General features: G+C 39.5%; 1 protein-coding gene across 1 annotated transcript in view; it reads right to left on the bottom strand.

Annotated features, from left to right (window-relative positions):
• The window catches only part of LOC102791628 (copine-8), a 134,838-nt gene that overhangs the window by 28,308 nt on the left and 83,857 nt on the right, over positions 1–22,673 (bottom strand). The window contains exons 11-13 of the mRNA XM_087830909.1: positions 19,777–19,852; positions 13,847–13,900; positions 13,670–13,731 (exon numbers count right to left, since the gene is read on the bottom strand). Of these exons, the coding sequence (XP_087687035.1) occupies positions 13,670–13,731; positions 13,847–13,900; positions 19,777–19,852 (192 nt within the window). The remainder of the gene's footprint in view (positions 1–13,669; positions 13,732–13,846; positions 13,901–19,776; positions 19,853–22,673) is intronic.

The following is a 22,673-nucleotide window of genomic DNA, read 5'->3' as shown; positions in this document are numbered from 1 at the left end:
CTCAGATAAAACTGAGGTCATTGTACTCGGCGCTGAAAAGCTTAGAAATATGGTATCTAACCAGATTCTTACTCTGGATGGCATTACCTTGGCCTCCAGTAACACTGTGAGGAACCTTGGAGTCATTTTTGACCAGGATATGTCCTTCAACGCACATATTAAACAAATATGTAAGACTGCGTTCTTCCATTTGCGCAACATCTCTAAAATTAGAAATATCCTGTCTCAGAGTGATGCTGAAAAACTAGTTCATGCATTTATTACTTCCAGGCTGGACTACTGCAATTCATTATTATCAGGATGTCCAAAAAACTCACTGAAAAGCCTTCAGTTAATCCAAAATGCTGCAGCAAGAGTACTGACAGGGACTAGAAAGAGAGAGCATATTTCTCCTGTTTTGGCTTCCCTTCATTGGCTTCCTGTTAAATCCAGAATTGAATTCAAAATCCTGCTCCTCACATACAAGGTCTTAAATAATCAGGCCCCATCTTATCTTAATGACCTTGTAGTACCATATTACCCTATTAGAGCACTTCGCTCCCACTCTGCAGGCCTACTTGTTGTTCCTAGAGTATTTAAAAGTAGAATGGGAGGCAGAGCCTTCAGTTTTCAGGCCCCTCTTCTGTGGAACCAGCTTCCAGTTTGGATTCGGGAGACAGACACTATCTCTACTTTTAAGATTAGGCTTAAAACTTTCCTTTTTGCTAAAGCATATAGTTAGGGCTGGACCAGGCGACCCTGAATCCTCCCTTAGTTATGCTGCAATAGATGTAGGCTGCCGGGGGATTCCCATGATGCATTGAGTTTTTCCTTTCCAGTCACCTTTCTCACTCACTATGTGTTAATAGACCTCTCTGCATTGAATCATATCTGTTATTAATCTCTGTCTCTCTTCCACAGCATGTCTTTTATCCTGTCTTCCTTCTCTCACCCCAACCGGTCGCAGCAGATGGCCCCGCCCCTCCCTGAGCCTGGTTCTGCCAGAGGTTTCTTCCTGTTAAAAGGGAGTTTTTCCTTCCCACTGTCGCCAAAGTGCTTGCTCATAGGGGGTCATACGATTGTTGGGCTTTTCTCTGTATCTATGAAGCGCCTTGAGGCGACATTTGTTGTGATTTGGCGCTATATAAATAAAATTGAATTGAATTGAATTGAATTAATGCTCAATTCCGATTTTTTGATCAAATCCGATTTTTTTGTCTGCTCGTTCACACTACAAATAAAATGCGACAGCAAACGCGCTCCAGTGTGAACGCTCAAAGCAGCCTGCATGCGCAAAAGAAGACGTCACACACAACGCGCTCTGTTTAGACCCAGAGCAACAGTATTGTTTGACTGATGGCCCTTAATATAATAACTTCTGACTTTACGTTTCCCAATTTTTGCTTGAAGTTATTTTGTTATTTACATAATAATGTAAATAACCTAATAATTATAAAAAGTACAAATAAAATGTTCACGTTGTCTTCACAACAGTTTCACTGACATCTACACTGGATGGCCAGGAAGCGTTCGCGATGTCTTCTCTGGCGCTGATAATTGGCGTCTGTCTTGTGTCAGTGACGTAAAAGACGGATTTAATGCGACATGACCGTTCAAACAGCAGTCGCTTTCTAAAACATCGGATATGTATCGGATTCAGCACCACATACGAAAGTGACCCAGATCGGATTTGAAAATATCGGATTTGTGCCGTTCACACTGTCACACCATGATCGGATATGAGTCGCATAGGGTCAAAAAATCGGATTTGATGCGCTTTCGCCTGCAGTGTGAACGTAGCCTTAGACTGTGTAGGTGGAGCTGATCGAAATCATTGCGTCTATATGTGCTGTGATATATGTCGTTATACTTTCTAATGCTTAGTGTCACTCTGCTAGCACGAAAGATCAAAATTATGGTAAATCCGTCATTTGCTTACCTGCTTCATACTTCTATTTACAGAATGAAATCGATATTTGGAGCAATGTAGAAACTATGTAGTAACATAGTCCAGCAAAGTAGCTGCAAATCATTTTAGCTGAGCAGTGTAACAAGATGAGGTGGTTTACTCAAGTGCCTTCACTGTATATTGATAACTAGTTTTTGACCTGTTATATTTATACTATATTTAACCCAAATTAGTAGGAATATCAAGGGAAAAGTGCCTTTTTCCTGATGCAAGTACAGGAGGGCCTTGCCTCCTAAAGGCAAAGCACCAGACCACCAGCTTAAATTATGTTTTCTCTCTTTACTGCTCACCTTATTTCACTCTGCGTCATAAAAATCTGACAGAGGAAGTCAAATTTTGTCCCAGTAAACAGGCAACCGGTAATAATAAATAACAAAAAGGGAATGGCAGAAAAGGAGGAATGCAATTCCCAGTTTAACGCATCTCGGTGAAACATTAGTGCAAGTAAACAACAATGCCATTGTTGCATCAGATGAGTCAGAACTATGATGTGCAATTTTAAAGCTGCCAAGAAAATAACAACAAAAGCAGGGACAACATCAGAAGCTCCAAAATGAGGAATATTGGCTGAGCCCTTTTCAGAAGTGAGTTGCAATTGTTGAGTCACTCTCATTGATTAGCATTATCAAACCTCCACAGTTTGACTGGGAATATTTTGGGCTGCAAAATCTACAGTTAATAGCAGGATACGAATGACGTCAGAGTTTCTGAGATTTAAGCAGAAATTGTGCTTCATGCTCAGCATCTATTAACCAGACACAAATCCGAGCAAGACTACGGTTTAACTGGCTTTTGATGATATTTCTGGATTGCAGACTAAAGGTATAAATCTAAATGTGAAGACATGAAGGTTGTTAGGCAACATGCTGGTTTCCATGGTATATTTATTGGTCTAGACTTACGTTCTGTCTGTCAGTGTCAGTCGACACACAAATAGTTTTAAACACACACACTTCATAAATAGTCCCTTTTTTTGTGCCAAAAATCAGCACACAGCAACTGCAATAAATAAATGATATAACTAGTAGAATATTTCCAACTGCAGTTATCAGCCATTTTTGCACTGAAGGCAAGCAAATGGAGATGTGCAGCAGAGCACTGCTGCAGAACAGGTTGAAAAACAAGATTTTCTGGCAGTCGTGATAAGGGATTTTCACAGGCAGTGGTCTTCACCACAACATCACATCACTGAGTTTCGGCACAGGGAGAAGAGCTGTGAGCTTAGCCTGTCTTATAAACTAAACCTTATCATTCACACTTCCCTGAACCTTTTCGAGGCTGTTAGCAGCTTTATCAAGTCATTATTTATTTATTTTTATTGGGCAGTCTACATGCCCACCTCTTGTCAGATTTCCCCAAAACTTTAGCAGACGTCTTACTTTTGGGTTTACTTGCTAAAGCATGACTCGAAATAACTGAAAACAGAACAAAGATCCCCTGTTGTATTTGTTCAGTCTGACTTTGTGATAATTGCACGATTTTATTGATGTAATTGTTACAGGGGTGCATGTTTACTTTTTGTATTTTCCCCTTTTGCGCACTACAGGTGGGATGTGGAAAGTGGGGGAAAAGGTGAGGCAATATTCAGGGATAGTGCTTTGTTGTTGTTGTTTTGTCTCAGTCAATGCATTATTTAATATTAATGACATGTACACATCTACGCAAAGCAGATGGACAGTACAGTATGAACAAATACACCTGACAAACATCTGGGAATATTCATTCAGCAGTATTGGCACAGCAGTGGGTTGTGGGCGTTACCCATCCAGAGTAGAAAAAAATATAAAAATAAGATACAATGTATTGTTTTAAAATAAAGGAATTTTCCATATTGAAGTCTTAAGCATGTTTTTTTTTGTAGTGACTGAAAATTACAAAAACATTTTCTGTTTTTTAATGTATAGTTTTGTTTAATTTTTAATTTAACAGGTTAAATCACTAAAACCCTTTGTTTATCATCCTGTGACAACATGTAGCAAACTTTCGAGGACCCCAACAATGTGTTTCTCGCAACGGTTTCTTCTTTCGACACGATGTTCTGTTAGAGTTCAACAAGTAATAACTATGGCTATAAGATATGTAGCATGCCAGCAGCATTCAGGGTAAAGGAGGAATGCCTCTTGTACTGTATATACAACATTATACAGTACATAACCAGAAATGGTCTGATTACTTTTTTCAGGTAATGAGTAAAGTAAGGGATTACTATTGCAAAAACGGTAATTAGATTACCGTTACTTTCCCGTAGGAACGCTGCGTTACTGCGTTACTAAAACCGTGATTTTTTTGCGAGAATGTCTCATGACAGTGACGTAAGCGAGTGCAACGTTTGTGACAACAGCTGTGTGCAGATCAACAATGGATAATATATCGAGTGCTGGAGAGAGTATGAGCGTGCAGCGTTTAAAGCGTGGAAGTACTGACCTTACTTTAAGTTTGATTCCATAAAAAGTGACAAAAACATTAGTGTCCGTTGTGCGTGGGAAGAAAACTTCTTTTTACAGCGAAAAAACCCCTAAACTTCCAAACAAGCACCGAGTAGCTACGACGTAATGGGAAACTCACAGAGAAACTGCCGTATCCTTCCACTGACCGCGGCACACCTGCACCAGGGTAACCCTCCGCCTACCTCACTCCTGCTTTACAGGTGAAAATAGAGCAACAGGACCGCTGAGTCTTTGACTTTATTTATTTTCTGCTGTGTTTTACTTGCATCTATTTGAAAGAGTGAGTGTAAACACAAAAAAAAATATTTTATGTGCTGGAATGTGCAGAAAATAAGTTTAAATGTTAAACAAATTTCTTCCAGTCAGAGAATGTTGCATATAATTAAATTTTTGCTTGATGCATAAAAGATTAAAACTAATAAAACAAGACTTTTTCATTTGATTACATTTTGTATGATGGATTATGTAGAAAAAGTAGAATTGGGCTGAAAGATCTATCGCTTTATCACCTATTCAGGTTGTAAATCGTGTTTTTAAAAAGTAACTAAGTAACTAAGTAATTAATTACTTTTGAAAATAAGTAATCAGTAAAGTAACGGGATTACTTTTTTGGGGAAGTAATCGGTAATTAGTTACCGATTACTTTTTTCAAGTAACTTGACCAACACTGTACATAACACACCCACCCACTTCAAACAATAATAATTTAGGACCTTTAAGGGCGAAAACACAGTCCTGCCAAGGGTGTCAAACTATGTCCTTGATCCACTCGTGGTAGCAACACGGCAGGAAATACAGGAATGTGGTTGCAAAGGCTGAGATGGATTTAGAAGTCTGACACTAGCAAACACAAGTGAAACAATACTGAGATGTACGCAGTAATGCACGCTCACTCATTGCAGATTCAGCACAGACTGCAGCCAGCAGCTCTGCAAACCACGCTTAAATTCTGGCAGCTACGGGGCTAAAAGCCACCAACGCTCGTTAGCGTTTCTTTTTAAAACCCAGAAAAACTTACAAAGTTGAGGAAAGTCATACAGTTACTGGAACTTTTTTATCTAAAAGTGAGAATGTTCCAACATTTTAAAAAAATGTCCACAGAAAAACTACTTTCCTGTAATACCCAAATGCCAGTGGGAACCATGTATGCATGAGTGCACTGAGTGGCCTAAAAACAGCATCAGAGGTTGTGTGATGTGACTTCTCCTGATGATATGCAAACAGATGTTGCTGGTTGGACAGTGTCCATCTGGCTAGAGGAGAGGAAAAGAGGTAAAGCGAGTGAGACGAGAACAGAGATAAACAACCCATACTTGCATTAAATCTGTTAAATTAGCCAAACACAGCTATTGGCAAGCATATTGGACTTGTTCATCTGCAAGGTGCATCGCCCAAAAGTCAAATGTTGGCATCCCCTTCAAGGGTTTTTAATACCAATCTTTGTCTTGATGTCTGCTCCTCTACCTAATGATAACCTCTCAAGCAGAGCCTCCTCCTGCTTCTATTCTGGTTTCAATGCGCAACTCACAAACCAAAACAAGGGGAAACAATATCTGTCACTATGAGTGACAGGGCTGCTTTCAAAGACACAACTCAAAATGAAAGATACAGCCAACAATTCATCATTTTATCTTTGCGGTCACAAAGAGAGGCCTCTTTGTTGAAATTCATGGGTGGCACTAATGCTTTATCAAAAGGATGAGGGAAAGACTGAGAGCAGCAGTGCTCTGGAAGGAGTTGAAGCTTTCCCTCCACAAAAAGAAAATCAGTCATTTATGCTAATGTTGCCAGCAGATCAAGTTCCTAATTAGGTCCAAATGAACAATTAGCTGATTGGGATGAAGCTGCAAAAAAAGAGAGCTATCAATCAGAAGATGAGAGCAGTGGGAAGAGAGACGGAGGGAAGACTGAGACGAGATACGGAAAAACCAGATAAAGAAATTCCTTTGTAGCCAGTCGATCCAGCCCGAGACACAGAAAGGATTTCTAGGAAATGTGTGAGAAACTAAATAGCTGTGTGTCCTGTGCTTGCACACATGTGTGTGTTTACATTTTTATGTTTGAGTGTGCATGCTTGAGTGTGTGTCTGTCCACAAAGACCTGGTCTGCCCATTATGCAACTGGAGTAAGTGCAACTGGACCATTACAGTCCATTTAGGTTTCAAACAGTGAGACAGCACTTGGCACTTAATTTAGCCACACAAGCGTGTAAGAGCATCCAGCTCACGCTCCCAAAGCACTGCCAAGTTTCAAAGTGCTCTCTGACTTGCGGTGCTGCTGGGAACAGGGTCTTGTTTGTAGGGAGACTTGATGATGCGATTTCTCCATTAGCAGTTTAGCGACAGAGCAAGTAAACATGCGGTATGTGCGTCTAATATGGATCTCGTCCGCCCAGCATTCAAATATGACTAAACTGTCTCCCGTTACACAAATATGAGAAATACAGGGATTATACTTGTAACCAGAACTCAGTTGTGCATATGGTTTGTACAGAAGAATTCACTGGCTAAGTGTTGTGGGCTCGTACAGTCTTCAAATGCATTAAAAAGTTCAATTACACGTGCTGGCTTCTATCAAGGGTTTGGAATTGTACCAACTCTATCATTTCAGCAAGGTCATGTTGTTGAAGCACTTTATATTATAAGGTAAAAATCAGACAATAATATGCTCCCTGTGAGCAAGCCCTTGCAACAGCAGGAAGGAAAAAACAATAAAAAACATGGTAGTCGGTGAATTTTACCACTAAGAGACCTTTGGCTTGTGCTGCGATCGGTTGACAATAACCAAAGGTTAAATGCAGAGTGGTGTCTGTTGATGCCAATGCAATTTAGATGTCTTCTGGGGTGGAGAATGCATATGTATGAACCAAAAAAGCCACAAGCTTTCTTAAAGCAATTAAACTGTACTTTTAAATTTAATGCATACACCAATAAACTCAGCTGCCTCTCAGACAAACAGACTGGAAATCCACTGCTTTTCACTGCAGCTGGCGCTCTTTCTTCTGCTCTGCTTGGTACATGAATTACTGCATGGAGCAGGTTCTGGGTAGTGTGACCCCCAAAAGCTTGCGGTGGATCTCTGGAGCAGAAGACAGTGCCAGCTGCACAGCTGCAGTCCAAGATGTGAAGAGTTGAAGTCCCTCTGGCTGCGGGACAAGATTGTCTCTGAATTAGCAGCTCGATAAAACCGAGGACAATAGATCTATTTTCAGATCCAAGCCAGCCGGTGTGGAAACAGGTTATTGTAAGGGGTGGAGCCACCTGGTTAGCAGCAACTGAACTTTCAAAATAAGAGTGTGAGGATCAGAGGCAAGAGGATTCTCTTTAAGGCAGAGAAAAAAAATAAAAAATATCGAGAAAGACTTGTCAAATATAATTAGGCATCTGTTAGAATCTGTTTGTTAATGCATCACAATTTGTGTGAAAACTCTAATTGTGCAAATAATATTCCACAAACTGCCAAAGATTTCACAAACTGACTAAAAACAAATGTCTAGACTGGTCAGATTTTGCAGCATTCAGTCAGTATAGCGTATTATAGCCAGCTAATTAAAACGTTAATGAACAAACATTATAAGGAAAAAATTTTTTTTTACTGCAAAATCAGGAGTTAGCAAAATCCCGCTGGGTAGTCCCGGATGGAGGGAAACGATCCACGACAGGACCCTTTTTCCATGGCAAAGAAGTTTCAGCTCGTATGATAACAAAGCTACCTAGCACACACTGAACTTGGGGAAATGATGCAAACAAGAGCATGTAAAAATAAAAAAGAAGGTGAATCTAGAAAAGAGAAGAAGGAAGTTTGGGATAAAGACTAGCAGCCCATTCACATGGAAAGGGAGAAATGAAAGCCTGATTGGCTAGAGGCTGTCAGAGAGTGTATGGGATATATGAGAGCTTGTGATTGGCTATACATTGCCAAAAGCCAGAAAATAAAAAGGAAATAAGGTGCTATGATTGGTTCAGTGCCTTAACAGGCTGACGGAGAGGTACGAGAGCATGCAACTGGGGAAATGTGAAGGCCTAAAATTGGATGTGGAGAGCTTTGAAAGACTGAGATTGACTAAAAGATTATTGAAAGTCAAAAAGAGGGAAACGAGAGTCTGTGATTTGCTCAGGGCCATTGAAGACTAGATGGTGAAATTTGAGAGATGCAAAGATCTGACATTGGAGAGTGAGAGGTACGAGAGCCCGAGACTTGGTATAGGAAGTTATTAGAGCCTGAGATTGGCTAGAAGCTAAGAGCACCTCAGGGTCATTAAGGCTTGAGGCACAGAGAGGATGACATCAGAATTAAGTCTGATATGTAAAGCATGAGAATAAAATGACCATGGCCCAGTGGCTAAGAGAGGAGGATGAAAAAGAGAGGTCTGAATGATGCCGAGGGATTAGATGGCACATGAGCGGTCCAATTCTGAATAAATTTAGACACAGAGGGACTGACGTAAAACTGAGAGGAAGCGGAGTCTAAAATGTATCCAACTTCAGAACGTTTAACAAGAAAACATAAAAAGAAAAAGGAAGAGCACTTACTTAAGGTCTTTTGGCTTTGGCATGATTCAGAAATTAACAGCAGAATTGGGTAAAATCAGATCTGGAAATGCCAAATTGAGGACTGAAACAAGAAGCACTCAGAGAGCACAAACCACCCCCAGCTCACTCTTGTTATTCCCAAGGGAATATCACTACATTTTCTAAAAATTCATTTTCTTTCTTTGTGCTTTTTAAATGTAGTTTTGTAGTGCAGTAAAAACAAGCAGACTTTTGTTGTTTGCGCATAAATAAATAAATCTAAACCTGCCATCATGTAATGTCTTGCAGACTGCAGAAGACTAAAAGAAACCAGACCTGAAAATAGAGAGGTGGCTAACGGGAATGGACTGGCACAACAAAACAAGGATTCTGCACTTGGCTGTGATGTGTGCTAGTATGCACTGTGACTGGCTAATTTTATTATCTTGATGGCATTTTATGTGTTATTATTATAAGAGAAGCTTATGAATGATTTGCCTGGAATTGGGGCTATTGATGCTCTGAAGAAACAGATCAAAAGTTTCAATTTATCGGCTTTTCCCAGAAGCTGCGTCTCTCATTCTGTAAATTGTGATAGACAAAAACCTCTAATAACACCAACACAAAAAAAACCTTAAGACTAAAATGGCTCAAAGTCCATTTTATTTACAAGAACATTTTGATTCTTTCTTTCCCCACACAGCTTGGTTTCCTGTCTGCGAATGGGCCCGAGGGGAACTCTCAGGCAACAAGGCATACGAAAGAAGCCGTAATTCAAATGAAAGCAAAAGTTACCGTTTAATAACTGTGAATATGTTTGTTGTAAAAACTAAGAAATTGACACTGACAGCTATTTCATTGTGAAGTTTAAATGGGGGGAGCTGCTAGAGGGGTTGAAGATGAAAAAATGTGAAAAGCAGGCACCACAGAGGCCAAATGTTTATGGTTGGGATTATTTCATTAGAAGGTCATCCAATCACAATACAATCAGAGAGGATTCATACCAGTCAAACATGTATTCATGCAGCATAACAATGAACTTAAACATGAGTCCAGTCTTAAAGTAGTCTCGCGACGAGAACAAAAATGAGGTCTTGCAACATTCCAGTATTTTCCCAAGTTAGTAGTAAAAGAAGACTTTTTAGCAGATAAATACTCAACCACCACCACCACCAGCTAGTCCGTCTGCTATTTACTGCAGCACCGGACAGGCAGCTTCAATGAGTTCAGTGTTCCTTTAACTAATGGTGTGAGAATAGTGAGAGTGAACTAAAGCAGCTAAGTTTTATAGTCAGAAAACAAAAACAAGGACGAATCGATAAAGGAGGGAATGAAAAGTGCAGTGGTGATGCTTTTAAATATGCAACTGTAGAAATGTCATCTATTGTTACCCTTGAGTGTGGCTGCTTTAAAGTAAGCTAAATGTGTCCCTTAGGGAAAACGTTTCTCTTTGGACATTGGCTGCTTTTTTGTGCCAATTGTCCATCTAGTCTTTGTACCTGACCATTTTTTCCCCTTTGTTAAGGCACTTTACACTTATGAATCATTTAAGCATAAAAAAGTGAGTAGCTCAAGGCACAAACCAGTGTTTTGTCCACTAATTTACAATTAGTTTGGAGTCGTAGCAAAGAACCCATTTTAAATTCAAAACGTTTTTAAGAAACTGGACAAGGAAGACGTGACAGTTCTAAAAAAAACTACATACAACAGATGATTAATATCTTAAAGAAATCCACCAAGTCAACTGATCCATCTACTGTTCACTGAGGCCTCATTGGCAATGATCTCGGTGGAAGAGTAACTGTCAGGAAGCATTTTTTGGGAAAGAAAACAAGAAAGCCACCAGACAGTCATCTGGTAAAGTACCATCAGATTTTGATCCACCATACAATACCATCTTGGAAGCTTCTGATTGGAAACAACTTCATTTTTCAGCATCACAATGATCCCAAACACACTACCTATGCAATCAAAGCATACCTGGATAGAAGAACACACAGTGGAACACTATCAGTCATGGACTGGCCTCCCCAGAGCCCAGACCGCAACATTGTTGAAGCAGTGTGGGATCATGTTGACAGAGAACAGAACAAAGTAGCCAGTTTTCTTGTACTTCCAGCATCCAAGGAGCTGAAGACCAAACTGCTGGCTTTTATTGTGATAGCAATGTCCCCAAAACAATAGTAAACTTCCTTTAGATTCAGTATTTGGCCCATACAGATACATTACCCTACATTTGCTTCTCTCCCACTCCCTTATGCTCACATGTACTATATTTTAATACACTTGAGTTCCCAATAAAAGTGCTCTCATTTCCATATTTTTCTGTTTCTGCTGTCAGATGAAATGACCATGAAGCAGTGACACAAACACAGCCATTAGGACTAATATAAGCCAGCTGTCACTTTGAAGCCCTTTTTGCTACTCTGCTCAGCTAAAATACTAATGTTATAACAGCGATGACTTCTGAGAAAGAAATCACCATTCACTAAGTTTAGGCAAATGGCTCAGCTGTGATTTCAGCTATATTTAGATGTAAAATGATCCTTCTACAAATGGTAGGGACAAAATGTCTTAAGCTTTCTGTTAGCAGCTGACGGCTCGTGGAGGGCAAAAGAGGCAGAAAAGAGGCTCTGCAGAAAAAGTTTTACATTTTTGAACATTAAAGTCTAATTGGGCTACTTTAAACTTTGATTAAAGATTTCTGAAGTTTTAATGAGAATGAAGATTTTAATGTAATCAGGGTTTTTGGGGAGTTGCTACTAGAGATGGCACGATACCACTTTTTTATGTCCGATACCGATATGAATCCGATATATATATGTTTTTTTAAATATCTTGCTGCATTTTGTATAAGTTCAAACTCAAGTTAAAAAATAAAACAAAACACTAAAGCTATTCTGTTATACCTGTATGCAAAAAATACACTGCACCCAAAATATTTCATAGTTCAGCAAAACTGATCAATCTAATAAACTTAAACCTGCTCCATCCTTCCTATTCTGGTATTTTAAAGAGTAGTTAGCAGAAATATTAAGCAACCTAACTAATAGGGTTCCAAACTCCCAGCAAAAAAAATAAATAAATAAAAAATAGGGAACCACCTTATGATGCTTAATTGACGTAATCAACTTTAATTTGATGCAGTGTGGAACAAAATGCACAAAAATCAATTATTTTTCAAGAATAGTTAAATGGATTCAACATCTTTCTTCAACAGAACTGCAGACTGCATAGATGGAAAAAGTACTATAGCTTACTAGGGTATATTAGACTTAATAGTTACTATATACAGTAATGGACTTCTATACAGTTTACATCAGATTAAAACTTTGGGTGTAAGATTCAGATAATTAATTATTAAAAACTAGACATTTTAAATGAGAATAAGAAAGAAAAGTATGTCTTTCTGCCCCCCTTATCCCTGTTCATGCCCTATCGGCCCCCCTGGCTAAACTTTGCTAGATCCGTCCCTGCACAGTTACCAGCCGTCAGCTACGTAGAAAAAGATCCTGGTGTAGAAAGTAATATTAAATAAATTCTAACAACAGATTATCAAGCTTAAACGTGCTGCTGTTGTTCAGCCGCTGGTTTCATCTTTCTGGTGCAAAGTGGGCGATAAACAAAGAAGAGAGACGGACTCGCGACAGAAAAGCCGATCAGCTGATCATTAATCAGTTTCACGACTGAAGTAGCAGCAGGAGAGAGAGAGAGAGAGAGCCAGTCGCTCCATATATCGGTTGTTAAGCTTAACGTGGGAATGCTTTACAAACATTCAGAGGTGAACTTACACACTTGCTTTACTTCTCTCTGAGATAACTTTGTGCCAGTTTGGTAGCGAAGCTCCAAATGCTCAACCAGACCGCTGACAGGTGCATGCCACAGCCACTCTATCACGTGATGCATACTGCTGCGATGTGCTACGGTTATGAGCCGAGTTACGCCATGTCGCAAGTTTTGTGAGGTGCTTTTTTGATATTTAATGGGTCGATTACATTTTTTTATTTCTCTCAGATATCCGATCCAGTAATTTAGGTCAGTATCGGACCGATACCGATACGTAATATCGGATCGGTCCATCTCTAGTTGCTACTAGTTGTACTGTAGTTGAAAAATTACATTTTAGTTTTGTGCAGAAGAGAAAAAAATCAATTTGTGTCCCCTTCCGAATTCCAAAGGCAGCAGGAAAAGAGGAATACTCGCAACTTTGCAGACACACACACACACACACACACACACACACTTTTCTCCCCGTTGACAGTGAATCTAATGTCTGTGTCTAATGTCCTCTTGTCTGTGAGTCTAATGAAAGCAGAGTGTGTGGGCGAGCATTTCCACCACGCCTGGGTGCACGCGGTCAACCCTCCTGAGCAACATGTATACATACACAAGCACATGCACAGAGACACACAAACGAGCACACACGATGGCACGGGGCTTGGGCAAGTGCCGAAACGCAATACAAGATTACACACAAGGACACTTCAGAGCCTGAACTCTGTGTACTTGACTTCAGGTCAGCCCATCTGTCAGTCTCTCCCTCTCCACCTTTCACTTTCTTCCTCTCACATGCAAATGCACTTTATTTCCATCTGATTCACTCACACTGAGGGATCATTATCTTTGGCACATTGCAGACACTGAGCAGTGATGGGGCCGTTATCCAAGCAGCGACGAGCACACCCAGCATGTCAATTCTCATTAAAAGACTGCAACCCCCGCCTCTCAGAGCGGGCTCGGTGATTGCATAGTCATTGACCTACCCTCCTTTGATGTAGTCCAGGAAGGTGACTTCAGTGTCCACCAGGAATGACAGGAGGGTTACCTGTAGGTGATAACACCTCAGTCAGCCCAAGCACTGTCGATGATGTAACAAAGTTATTCTGTCTGACACAATAAGAGTGCCATATTTCAAATCTAGTTCAGAAATCATTCCTTACTGTTCCAGAGTTGAGGTATTTTTTCTTCTTTCCTTTCTTCTTTGGATTTACCACCTAAAGAAAGAGCACATTTTCTCCATTAACGTCAAATATACTTTGTGAATCCATCCCTTAATTTGAGTGTAGTTTATAAGTTTAGAAATGGTAATGTGTTTTAAGTATTTTTGCTTTTTTTAAAAAAAAAACAAAACACAAAACTGTCATATTGTGTAGTGCCAGACTGATATAGGATTTTTTAGGTAGATAACAATATTTGGCGATTTAGGCGTCAGTTTTGGATGAGCAGGCGACCAAATGCCACATAGCTGAGAGGAGCCGGCCCTTTGCCACATGTCTTTCCCTCCACTTTCCTGTCAATCTTGATTGATTGAATCTTTATTTTGAACATGTTGAAAAGTACAACAACATAGAATTAAAAGAGACAAATGAACAAAGCAAAACAAAAGGAAAACAAGCAACCACAACTACAAATTACTTTCATGTTCAAAAATCTTCACTGTATCTGAGTAATAATGTTAGGATGCCTGGGTCATTGACGCAGGGGTTTGAGTTTATTGTATTATTTATCATTTCTATTCTTCGGTTTCTTCGTTAGAGTTCTGTCTTATGGTTTATGTCTCTGTGTATCCTTAGTTGCTATATCCCCGTGTCCAGTCAGTGTCTGTCTGCCCTGGTCCCATGTCTTTGTTCCCTCTGTTGCAGTGCCTGCATGTGAGTCTGTGTCTTTAGTTCAGTCTGTTATGTTTCCTGTTTTATTTTGAAGGTCCATGTCTGATGTTAATGTGTCTGGTTTTGCTTCCTTTGTCTCGTTAGGCTTGATTTGCCCCAGCTGTGTTTCCCTCCTGTTACCTATTCCCTGATTGCTCCCTCTGTGTATTTAAGCCCTGTGTTTCTCTGTGTTCGTGTCGTGATCGACCCTTATCTAGCTGTGTGTTCTGTCTGTGTAAGTGTATTTTGTATTCCTAGTTTTGTTACCCTTTTGAGTTCAGCATTAAAGCTGTGTTTTGAGTTACTTTCTGTCTCTGGAGTCTCCTGCCTGCACACAGCCGTCACATAACAAATAAAGCCAGAAAAAGGCCCCAAAAAATATTTCGCTAGCTGGGCTCACGTCCCATTTATATTCAACAGCGTTTTAGCAGATAAAGGTGAAAGGCTTAAACATGAATTGAACTGTGGTTCGGGGAAGGCCTCAAAGGGGACTGGCAGATCCCCATGTACTCTATAGAAGTGAAGAAGTTAAAGAATTGAAAATGTGAGAGAGCGAGGGTGGGGCATGTAAACGAGAATAAACAGCTTGTAGGACTGGGGGAACCTATATAGATGAGAACCACATCTCAACACTTTTCAGCATAATTTATTACTGGTTGCTGGATCCTACACACGGCTGCAGTTTTTCAGCCGCCACACACAAACACCAATAACAACAACAGGAACCAATTCATCTGTTTGAAGCTGGCGAGGCGTGATTGCCACTGCGTCCGCCTCTCCTGCAGCCAGGCAGCACACCACGCCCCCCGCCACAGATACCAATAGATCAGCAAACAGCTAAATCAGTCAAGCTTTAATGGTTACACCTTGTAAGCAAACAGTAGCAGATACAGAGCAATGTTAACATTACTTAAAAATAATGTTTCCAGCCCTCTGATAAAAGAAGGCATAATAACTTCTCGCCAACTCCTGGTGGAGTTATCCGGCTCTTCAGTTGCTAAATCTGGTAAGAGCTCCATTATACTCAGCGGCTATTTTTTAAATATTATTTTTAACATTTGTGCACCATCTCCTCCTTTGAAGGTAACATGCAATGGACATTTAGAGCTTCTTCTCCAAAAACAATTTAGTGTCACAGCCAAAAATACTGTTAAACCATCTCAACAGAGTTTTGGGAAATAAAGGGGCTGATAATTCTCTTTTGGTGCATTCCTACAAAGCTTCCTCAAATATGACAAACTGCTTATAAAAATACTCAATAGTCTACTGCACGTGACTTACACAAAGGTCAAGGGAGATGTCTTCACTTTATATGCAAACATAACAACATCCTTCAGTGTAATACGAATTAGATTCTGTAAAATTAAAGCATGTTTGGCCCTAAATGCTTCAGTTTGTGGGGATAATATGTGATAGCTGAGGTGACTTTGCAGTATACTTCATATCCCCTTCATGGGTCCTCAGATACTTCCTTCCCTAAACCAGCAGCTACCATGCTAGGACCATTGCCTTTGAACAGTGCTCCTAACCCACAAAGTCATTTAGCACAGTCATTTCACAGATATCCTTCTTACAATAAACAGATTTTCAATTCATCTGAACCAGCTTGACTTACTTTTTAAGAAGAAGCTTTTCATAAAGAACAATTTAAAAAAAGAAGAAGAAAAAAACACTTTTCAGCTGAGTTCAGAGACTCGTGTGATGAGGGGACCAGACACAACCTCCTTTTGAATGCCAAACAGTGGATATTAAATCTGAGCTTTATGGTCTAATTTAGCTGTGCCAAGGTTAAACAAGAAGACAGAAGGCCTCGGGGAAACAACATACAAATGTGTGGATTTATGCATTTCTCCTTGGTTCACTTTGGACTGGCACCCGCAAGGACGCATTTGGCTCTGGAGGTGAATTGAAATGTGATTGTGACACAAATACACACAGAGACACACAAACAAAATGCATTTAACACTGAAAAGTCTTTGTCTCGCTTGCTGCAAGTCGAGGATTAAGCAGTACCACGAAAAAGGCCAGAAATCTCAAAATGACTTGTGTGTGTGTGTGTGTGTGTGTGTGCGCACATCTGAGGACTATTAGGCAAACAGCAGCTGGTTAAAATGAGACTCCCCTGTGTGCGTTCTTCTCTGTGTGGCGCCCTGTTAATCAAGAAATGTTGACTCTTCCTGGGAGAAGACAAGCCAGCGATCTATCATAACTGTCAGAGATTGTGTGTGTGCGTATGTGTGTGTGTGTGTGTGTGTCAGACAGCCAGGCAGAATGGAAAGGAGTTTCGGCTTAGTTTTGGTTCACTCTGCCAGGAGATGTTATTATTTTATTATTATTATTTACACTTTTCATATTTTTCAAGCAAGTAATTTCCCCAATTATTTCTCCACATAATATATGTAGCCATTTGGTTCAGTACTTTTTATGTGAGTACCAAACAATCTCTATTCTCCTATTTTATTGCAAAGATATTTTTCGATATTTGCTGTTGAATTGCCTCTCAGTATTACTCAGGATGAAAGGCTGCAGTTGTAATAGAAACTTTTGTGTTTGGCAGCATCCAACAGTAAATTATGGTCAGAGGTTACCTTGTTTAGGTGTAGGCTATTAGCTTTATGGCTACAGGATGAACTTTGATATGTGTTTACAAAGAAAAGGCTTTTAACAGTGGGTTTATAAAGCACGTAAGTTAATGTAAACTGTAAAACTCACTAGAAGATTCAGCTCCTGGTCTACTCTATCTTTCTGCTCTTTCTTGAATTTTACACTAGCTTTGTAACTGACTATATATCATAAATGTCAGTAACATTTGCAGTTCCTAATCCTTCATATTGTGTATGCAGTAAAATAAAGATTGCCCTTACAGTTAGACAAACAGAAACTCGCTGCTATTAGTTCTTAACGCCTCAAGTCAAAGCGCCTTGTTTTTACTTACTTACTTACTTTTAAAGGCATTCGCTCTATTATAATTGAACCAACAAAACAACAAAAATGTTTGCACTAATTAAACAGTATCTGTGCACCTTGCTAACCATGATAGCTAGCATTAGCTCATAAATTAGCACTTCACCCTCTCATCTCAATGTCATCATTTTTTGCAACAGCACAAATATAGTGATAGATATAATGCTGAACTTAAGGCTTCAAAATGGCGTGCAATAAATACCATCTACTGCAAAGTTCATGCTATCAGCAACAACATCAACTGTATCTGTGAAAATCTGTAGCTTCAAATTACTGGCTTTATTAAAACTGGCTTGGAGTCAGTCCCTTCTTCATTTTTCCCTAACAATTACGATACATTTTGACTTCAGTGAAAGCCAAATTCAGAAAACACAATTGTACTTTTTCAGTGTATTGACTGAGGCTGCAGTTCCTCTGGAACTGATGGGAACTGTGTACACCTACGACTGCTTTAGTCTATCCTTACAAAATTGTCACTTAAAAGTCTGGTAACTAGATCTGCTCAAAGGAAGATTCAACTTGTTTTAACCTCCTAGGACCTGACGTAGGTGAACATCACATTTTGGGTTGTCTAGACCACAATACAAAATTTTGCTCTACAAGGGCCTGATATCCACTTACCAGGACATTATACTGCCACTGTTCTATCAAAATTTAGAACAAATGTCCTCATATGTCATATCAGGCCTTTGTAGAGCAAAATCTGGTGAAAAGATAATTCTTTGTTTTTACATTCATCAGGTACCAATCAGCCCAAATAGCAAAGATAAATTAAAAATGCATGCCATGAAAGAGTTCAGGTCTCAGGAAGTTAACATTCAATATCCTGTGTTTGAGACAGCTGACATTATTATTGTGAAATCATTCATGTTCACTAGACTAAAATTTTAGTAATGGCTAAGATTATATAAATGCTTAAGCTAACATAGTGTAACTAATGTTCAGTGTTGGGGAGTAACGGAATACATGTACCGCCGTTACGTATTTAAAATACAAAATATGAGTAACTGTATTCCGTTACAGTTACCGTTTAAAAAGGTGGTATTTAGAATACAGTTACTTTGTTGAAATAAATGGATTACACGGCGGTACTTCCCTGTTTCATATTGTCGCGGGTCAGGACTGTTTGGGTTTTGTTTGACAGCTACGTTCTGTTGTTCCAGGCGACAGCGTTACGGTTGCCATGGTTACAGGGTGACGCTCTCTCTCTCTGCGTGTTTCCTGGGTGAGAGAGGCTTTTTTGTTGTTGTTGTGCTAAGCTAATAGGCAGAATGCTACCGGTATAGCTCTAAAGAATGTAGCATCATAGGCAGTGTAGTCCGTGCTGCAGGGAGAATGGACTGCCATACACGTTATGTGTCTGTGAGCGAGGGACGGAGAAAAAGGAAAAGTACGAGCTGTCATCCAGCAGAAACGGGAGCTGGAAGCATGTAAATATAATAATAACCACTGCAGCCAAGAAGAGAGCCTGACGAGCCCAGTTGTAAGTAAGCTATTAAGACTCGACTGTACACCGTGTTCGTGTTTTCCTCCAAAAACAATAAGTTCTGTTGGAGCAGCCTTTCAACGCCTCCCTCTGTCTCTCGCAAGCAAAGTTGACCCAGACAACAAAGTAAAGCTAGTTTTCGGCTATGAGCCCGACACGAACCCGACGTATTAGCCAGAGGTCCCTTTACTACGGTTCGGAGCCGCGGACCTTCAGTAACAGTAATAAATCACAGCAATAGTACATTCATGTAGTTGTAAACAGCATGATAATATATTAAGTAATCCAAAGTATTCAGAATACGTTACTCTCATTGAGTAACGGAACGGAATACGTTACAGAATACATTTTGGGGCATGTATTCTGTATTCTGTAATGGAATACATTTTAAAAGTAACCTTCCCAACACTGCTAATGTTATATCTTGTAGAACCATTAGTAGGATACTTGGTAGCCATTCCTATTACCAAAGTAGAACTTTGACACTTTCTGTTCTGTACAGTTGTTTCTCTTTTTTACTGTTTACATTATTTAAAGTTCAGTGTATTTTTTTGCAGTACAAAATTGAGCATTGAGAATGCTGTAAATGTCCTTGGATTGGAACTAATTACATTTTTGGTATCATGACATCACACACAGGTTAAACTTCAGCAGAAAAGTTCCAGACAAAAAACCCCCAAAAACACTGTAAAACCTGTACACTGATCTCCATGGGCACTTCAGCTTTGAATTTAAATACACCAACATTCCTATACATGCAGGAAAAACTCACCTCATAGACGTTGAACTGGCTCTGTCCTCTGGATAGTTCTCTGTAGCTGGTGCTAAATTCTCCAATAAAGTCATGACTGCAAACAGAAATGAAGAAGAAAGGAGACAAGAAAGAGAGCTTGAGAAAAACTTCAATCTTGTCAATTAATTTTAATGTAATTTTTCTAGTTTCTAATCCAGAGATCATTAAAAAGCCAAAAAACCTAAAAAAGAAAAAAAAAAAACTTGAAGAAGTTGTCATCTTGTGATTTAACAAGATTCCATTTTATGTTTGAAGTTTTTAAATCAACATGAAATGATAAGAATCCCAGAAAAAAACAACATCATATACACCTCAGAGCAACAATTAGGTTTGTTGTTACGGAGGATTAAAGCAGGATTAAAACACTTTCATGGACAAAAATCACTGCCAGCATTTCTTCCCCACTGAAAAAGATACACTATGGCTCAGATTAGGAGTAAAACTGAATAGATTCCAAAGTACAAAGAATAGAGAAATAACTAACTGTTAAACTACAGCTTGACAAATGTGTTTTCTTTCTGTCTGAATGCCAGCAGCCAGAATCCAGACTCATCATTAAGCAGTTGTGTAGTCAGCTTTCTTATCTACTGAAAACATAGACTTCTGTTAATTATGTGTGATTTAGGGATTAACTGGGTGCAGGAAGCTGACATGTTGAATGTTAATGCAATCAAGACACAAAGTAATAAGGAGAGGCACTGCTGTCTGTTTATCAGTGATTGCTAGTGCTGAGGTTATCAGCGCATATCAGATTAATATCTGTACAATAAGCCGTGAAAGCCTTACAGTCACACTCAGCAGTTCTGGAAAACTATCCGGAGCTTTAACAGTTATTACTTTACTGTCTTGTTCCTGATCAACTGCTTGTGCAGAACACCTTATTAGATATTGATTTGTACCCCACCTTTACACCAATTAAGCTAATCTGAGCCCAGTTAATCACTTTAGACGACCATATTAAAATGCTCAGCTTAACAGAAGAAATAAACAAGCTTGCAGTTTGAGAAGGAATCAAAAAGTTTTGGTCTCTATAGCTATTTTCTACAGTGGCCCTGAGAGACCAAACGGACTGCAACTTAAGAAAACACCAGCAATAAGAAAAATGCTGCAAAAGCAAACAAAACACAACGGAAATAGGAAAAAAGCACAAGGGAAGTGTTTCTGGGGAGACAATAACCCGACGGACCAATTGCAGGAACCAAAATATGGTAGTCGTGTTTTATCATGATTCATTTATTACTGATAACGGATTTTTAGGCTAATAGTTAAGCTAACACGCTTACCTTTCATCTTTTCTTTCCTTATTAAACCGATAGATCCTCCACTTCTTTTAAGTGTCTCCCAATGCAATTCTTAGCATATTTTGGTTCCTGCAACTGGTCCGTCGGGTTATTGTCTCCCCAGAAACACTTCCCTTGTGATTTTGGAACTGTGTTTTTTCCTATTTCCATTGTGTTTTGTGGGCTTTTGCAGCATTTTTTTTATTGCCAGTGTTTTATGTTGCAGTCCGTTTGGCCTCTCAGGGCCACCATAATTTTCCCCTTTCATAACAACTTTATGGAGGTGGAAATGTGTTCATAACTCATCTTAACATTAGGGACATCCAACTTAAGACTGTCTGCAGTCACTCTCAGACCGACTGGCAAATGTTTGCAAATAATTAACAACAATAATTAACAGAAAGCAAAAGATAGCAGACTGACTCCAGCTTATTGCCATTTTATCACTTTGAAAATAGCAACTGGCTGCGAGCGGCTGCAGACCTGTTGCTATTTTCAAAGCAACGATTTCAAAGGAAAAAGGATCGACGTTCACTGCAAAATGTAACAATAAATGTGGTCATCTCGCAGTCTCCAACTACTGTTGTCTCTAGTATGATTGTTGTCATGGTACAGGGTCGTGTGACCCAGTGTTTGAGTTTTAGCGTATTTTGTTATTCATTTGTGTTCTAGTTTCAGTTTAGTTTATCTAACTAATTTCTGCGATGCCTACGTTCCTGTTCTAGTCGTTTGTTTGTGGATCCTTTTGTGTCTTCTCCCCTGTTCTAAGTCTCCCTGCTTTGTGTGTCTACCTGTCATGTTTCATGTCTCTGTGGTCCTTGTTGTCAAGTTCGTGGCATGTCTGCGTGTTGTCATGTTTCCTGTTTATTTTGAAAGTCTTGTTTCCATGTTTTATGTGCTTAGTTTATGTTCATTCTTGTCAGCTGTTTCCTCATGTGTCTCCACCTCCCCGATCTCCTCATTTGTGTATTTAAGTCCTCTTTCTTCCTGTGTTCAGTGTCACGTTGTCGTGTAACCTTCCCAGTTATGTCTCGTCATAGTCATCACAGTTTTCACGGTTCTCATAGTCACAGTCATAGACTTAGTCTTCAGTGTCATAGCTTAATCACTGTTTCATAGTTTTGTATAGTAATTAGTATCATATGTTTTCATGCACGATCTGATATCCTCGTGTTGGTGTTGTTCCCAGATCATCATACTAAAGGTTGTCCCAGGATCAACATTGCAAGTGACCAATCAGAATGTTGTGATGTCATACTTTTGCGACTTCGGGAAAAACCGGCGTAAAACAAAAAACTGTACTTAAGCTGCGAGAAACCGCCTTTGTCCGCCGAACAACGGACCCTAACCCTTTAATAAACGCTAAGCAGAATTGATATTGTCCTTGCAACATTGGAATTTCATAAATGCACGAATGGGTTGGTGCGCAAAAGAATAACGTCACAATAATGTGATTGGTCACTTGCAATGTTGAACCTGGAACAACATTTTCATGATGATCTGGGAACAACACCAACACGAGGATATCAGATCATCCGGTTTTCATGTGTGTTTTCCAGTTTAGTTGTCTTCCCTGCACTCGTCTTAGCTTTTGTT

The sequence above is a fragment of the Neolamprologus brichardi genome, chromosome 17 (assembly GCF_056152115.1).
Source record: "Neolamprologus brichardi isolate AB-2024 chromosome 17, ASM5615211v1, whole genome shotgun sequence".
Classification (NCBI taxonomy): domain Eukaryota; kingdom Metazoa; phylum Chordata; class Actinopteri; order Cichliformes; family Cichlidae; genus Neolamprologus; species Neolamprologus brichardi.
Note: the sequence above shows the minus strand (reverse complement) of the source record. Positions and strands in the feature narration are given on the sequence as shown.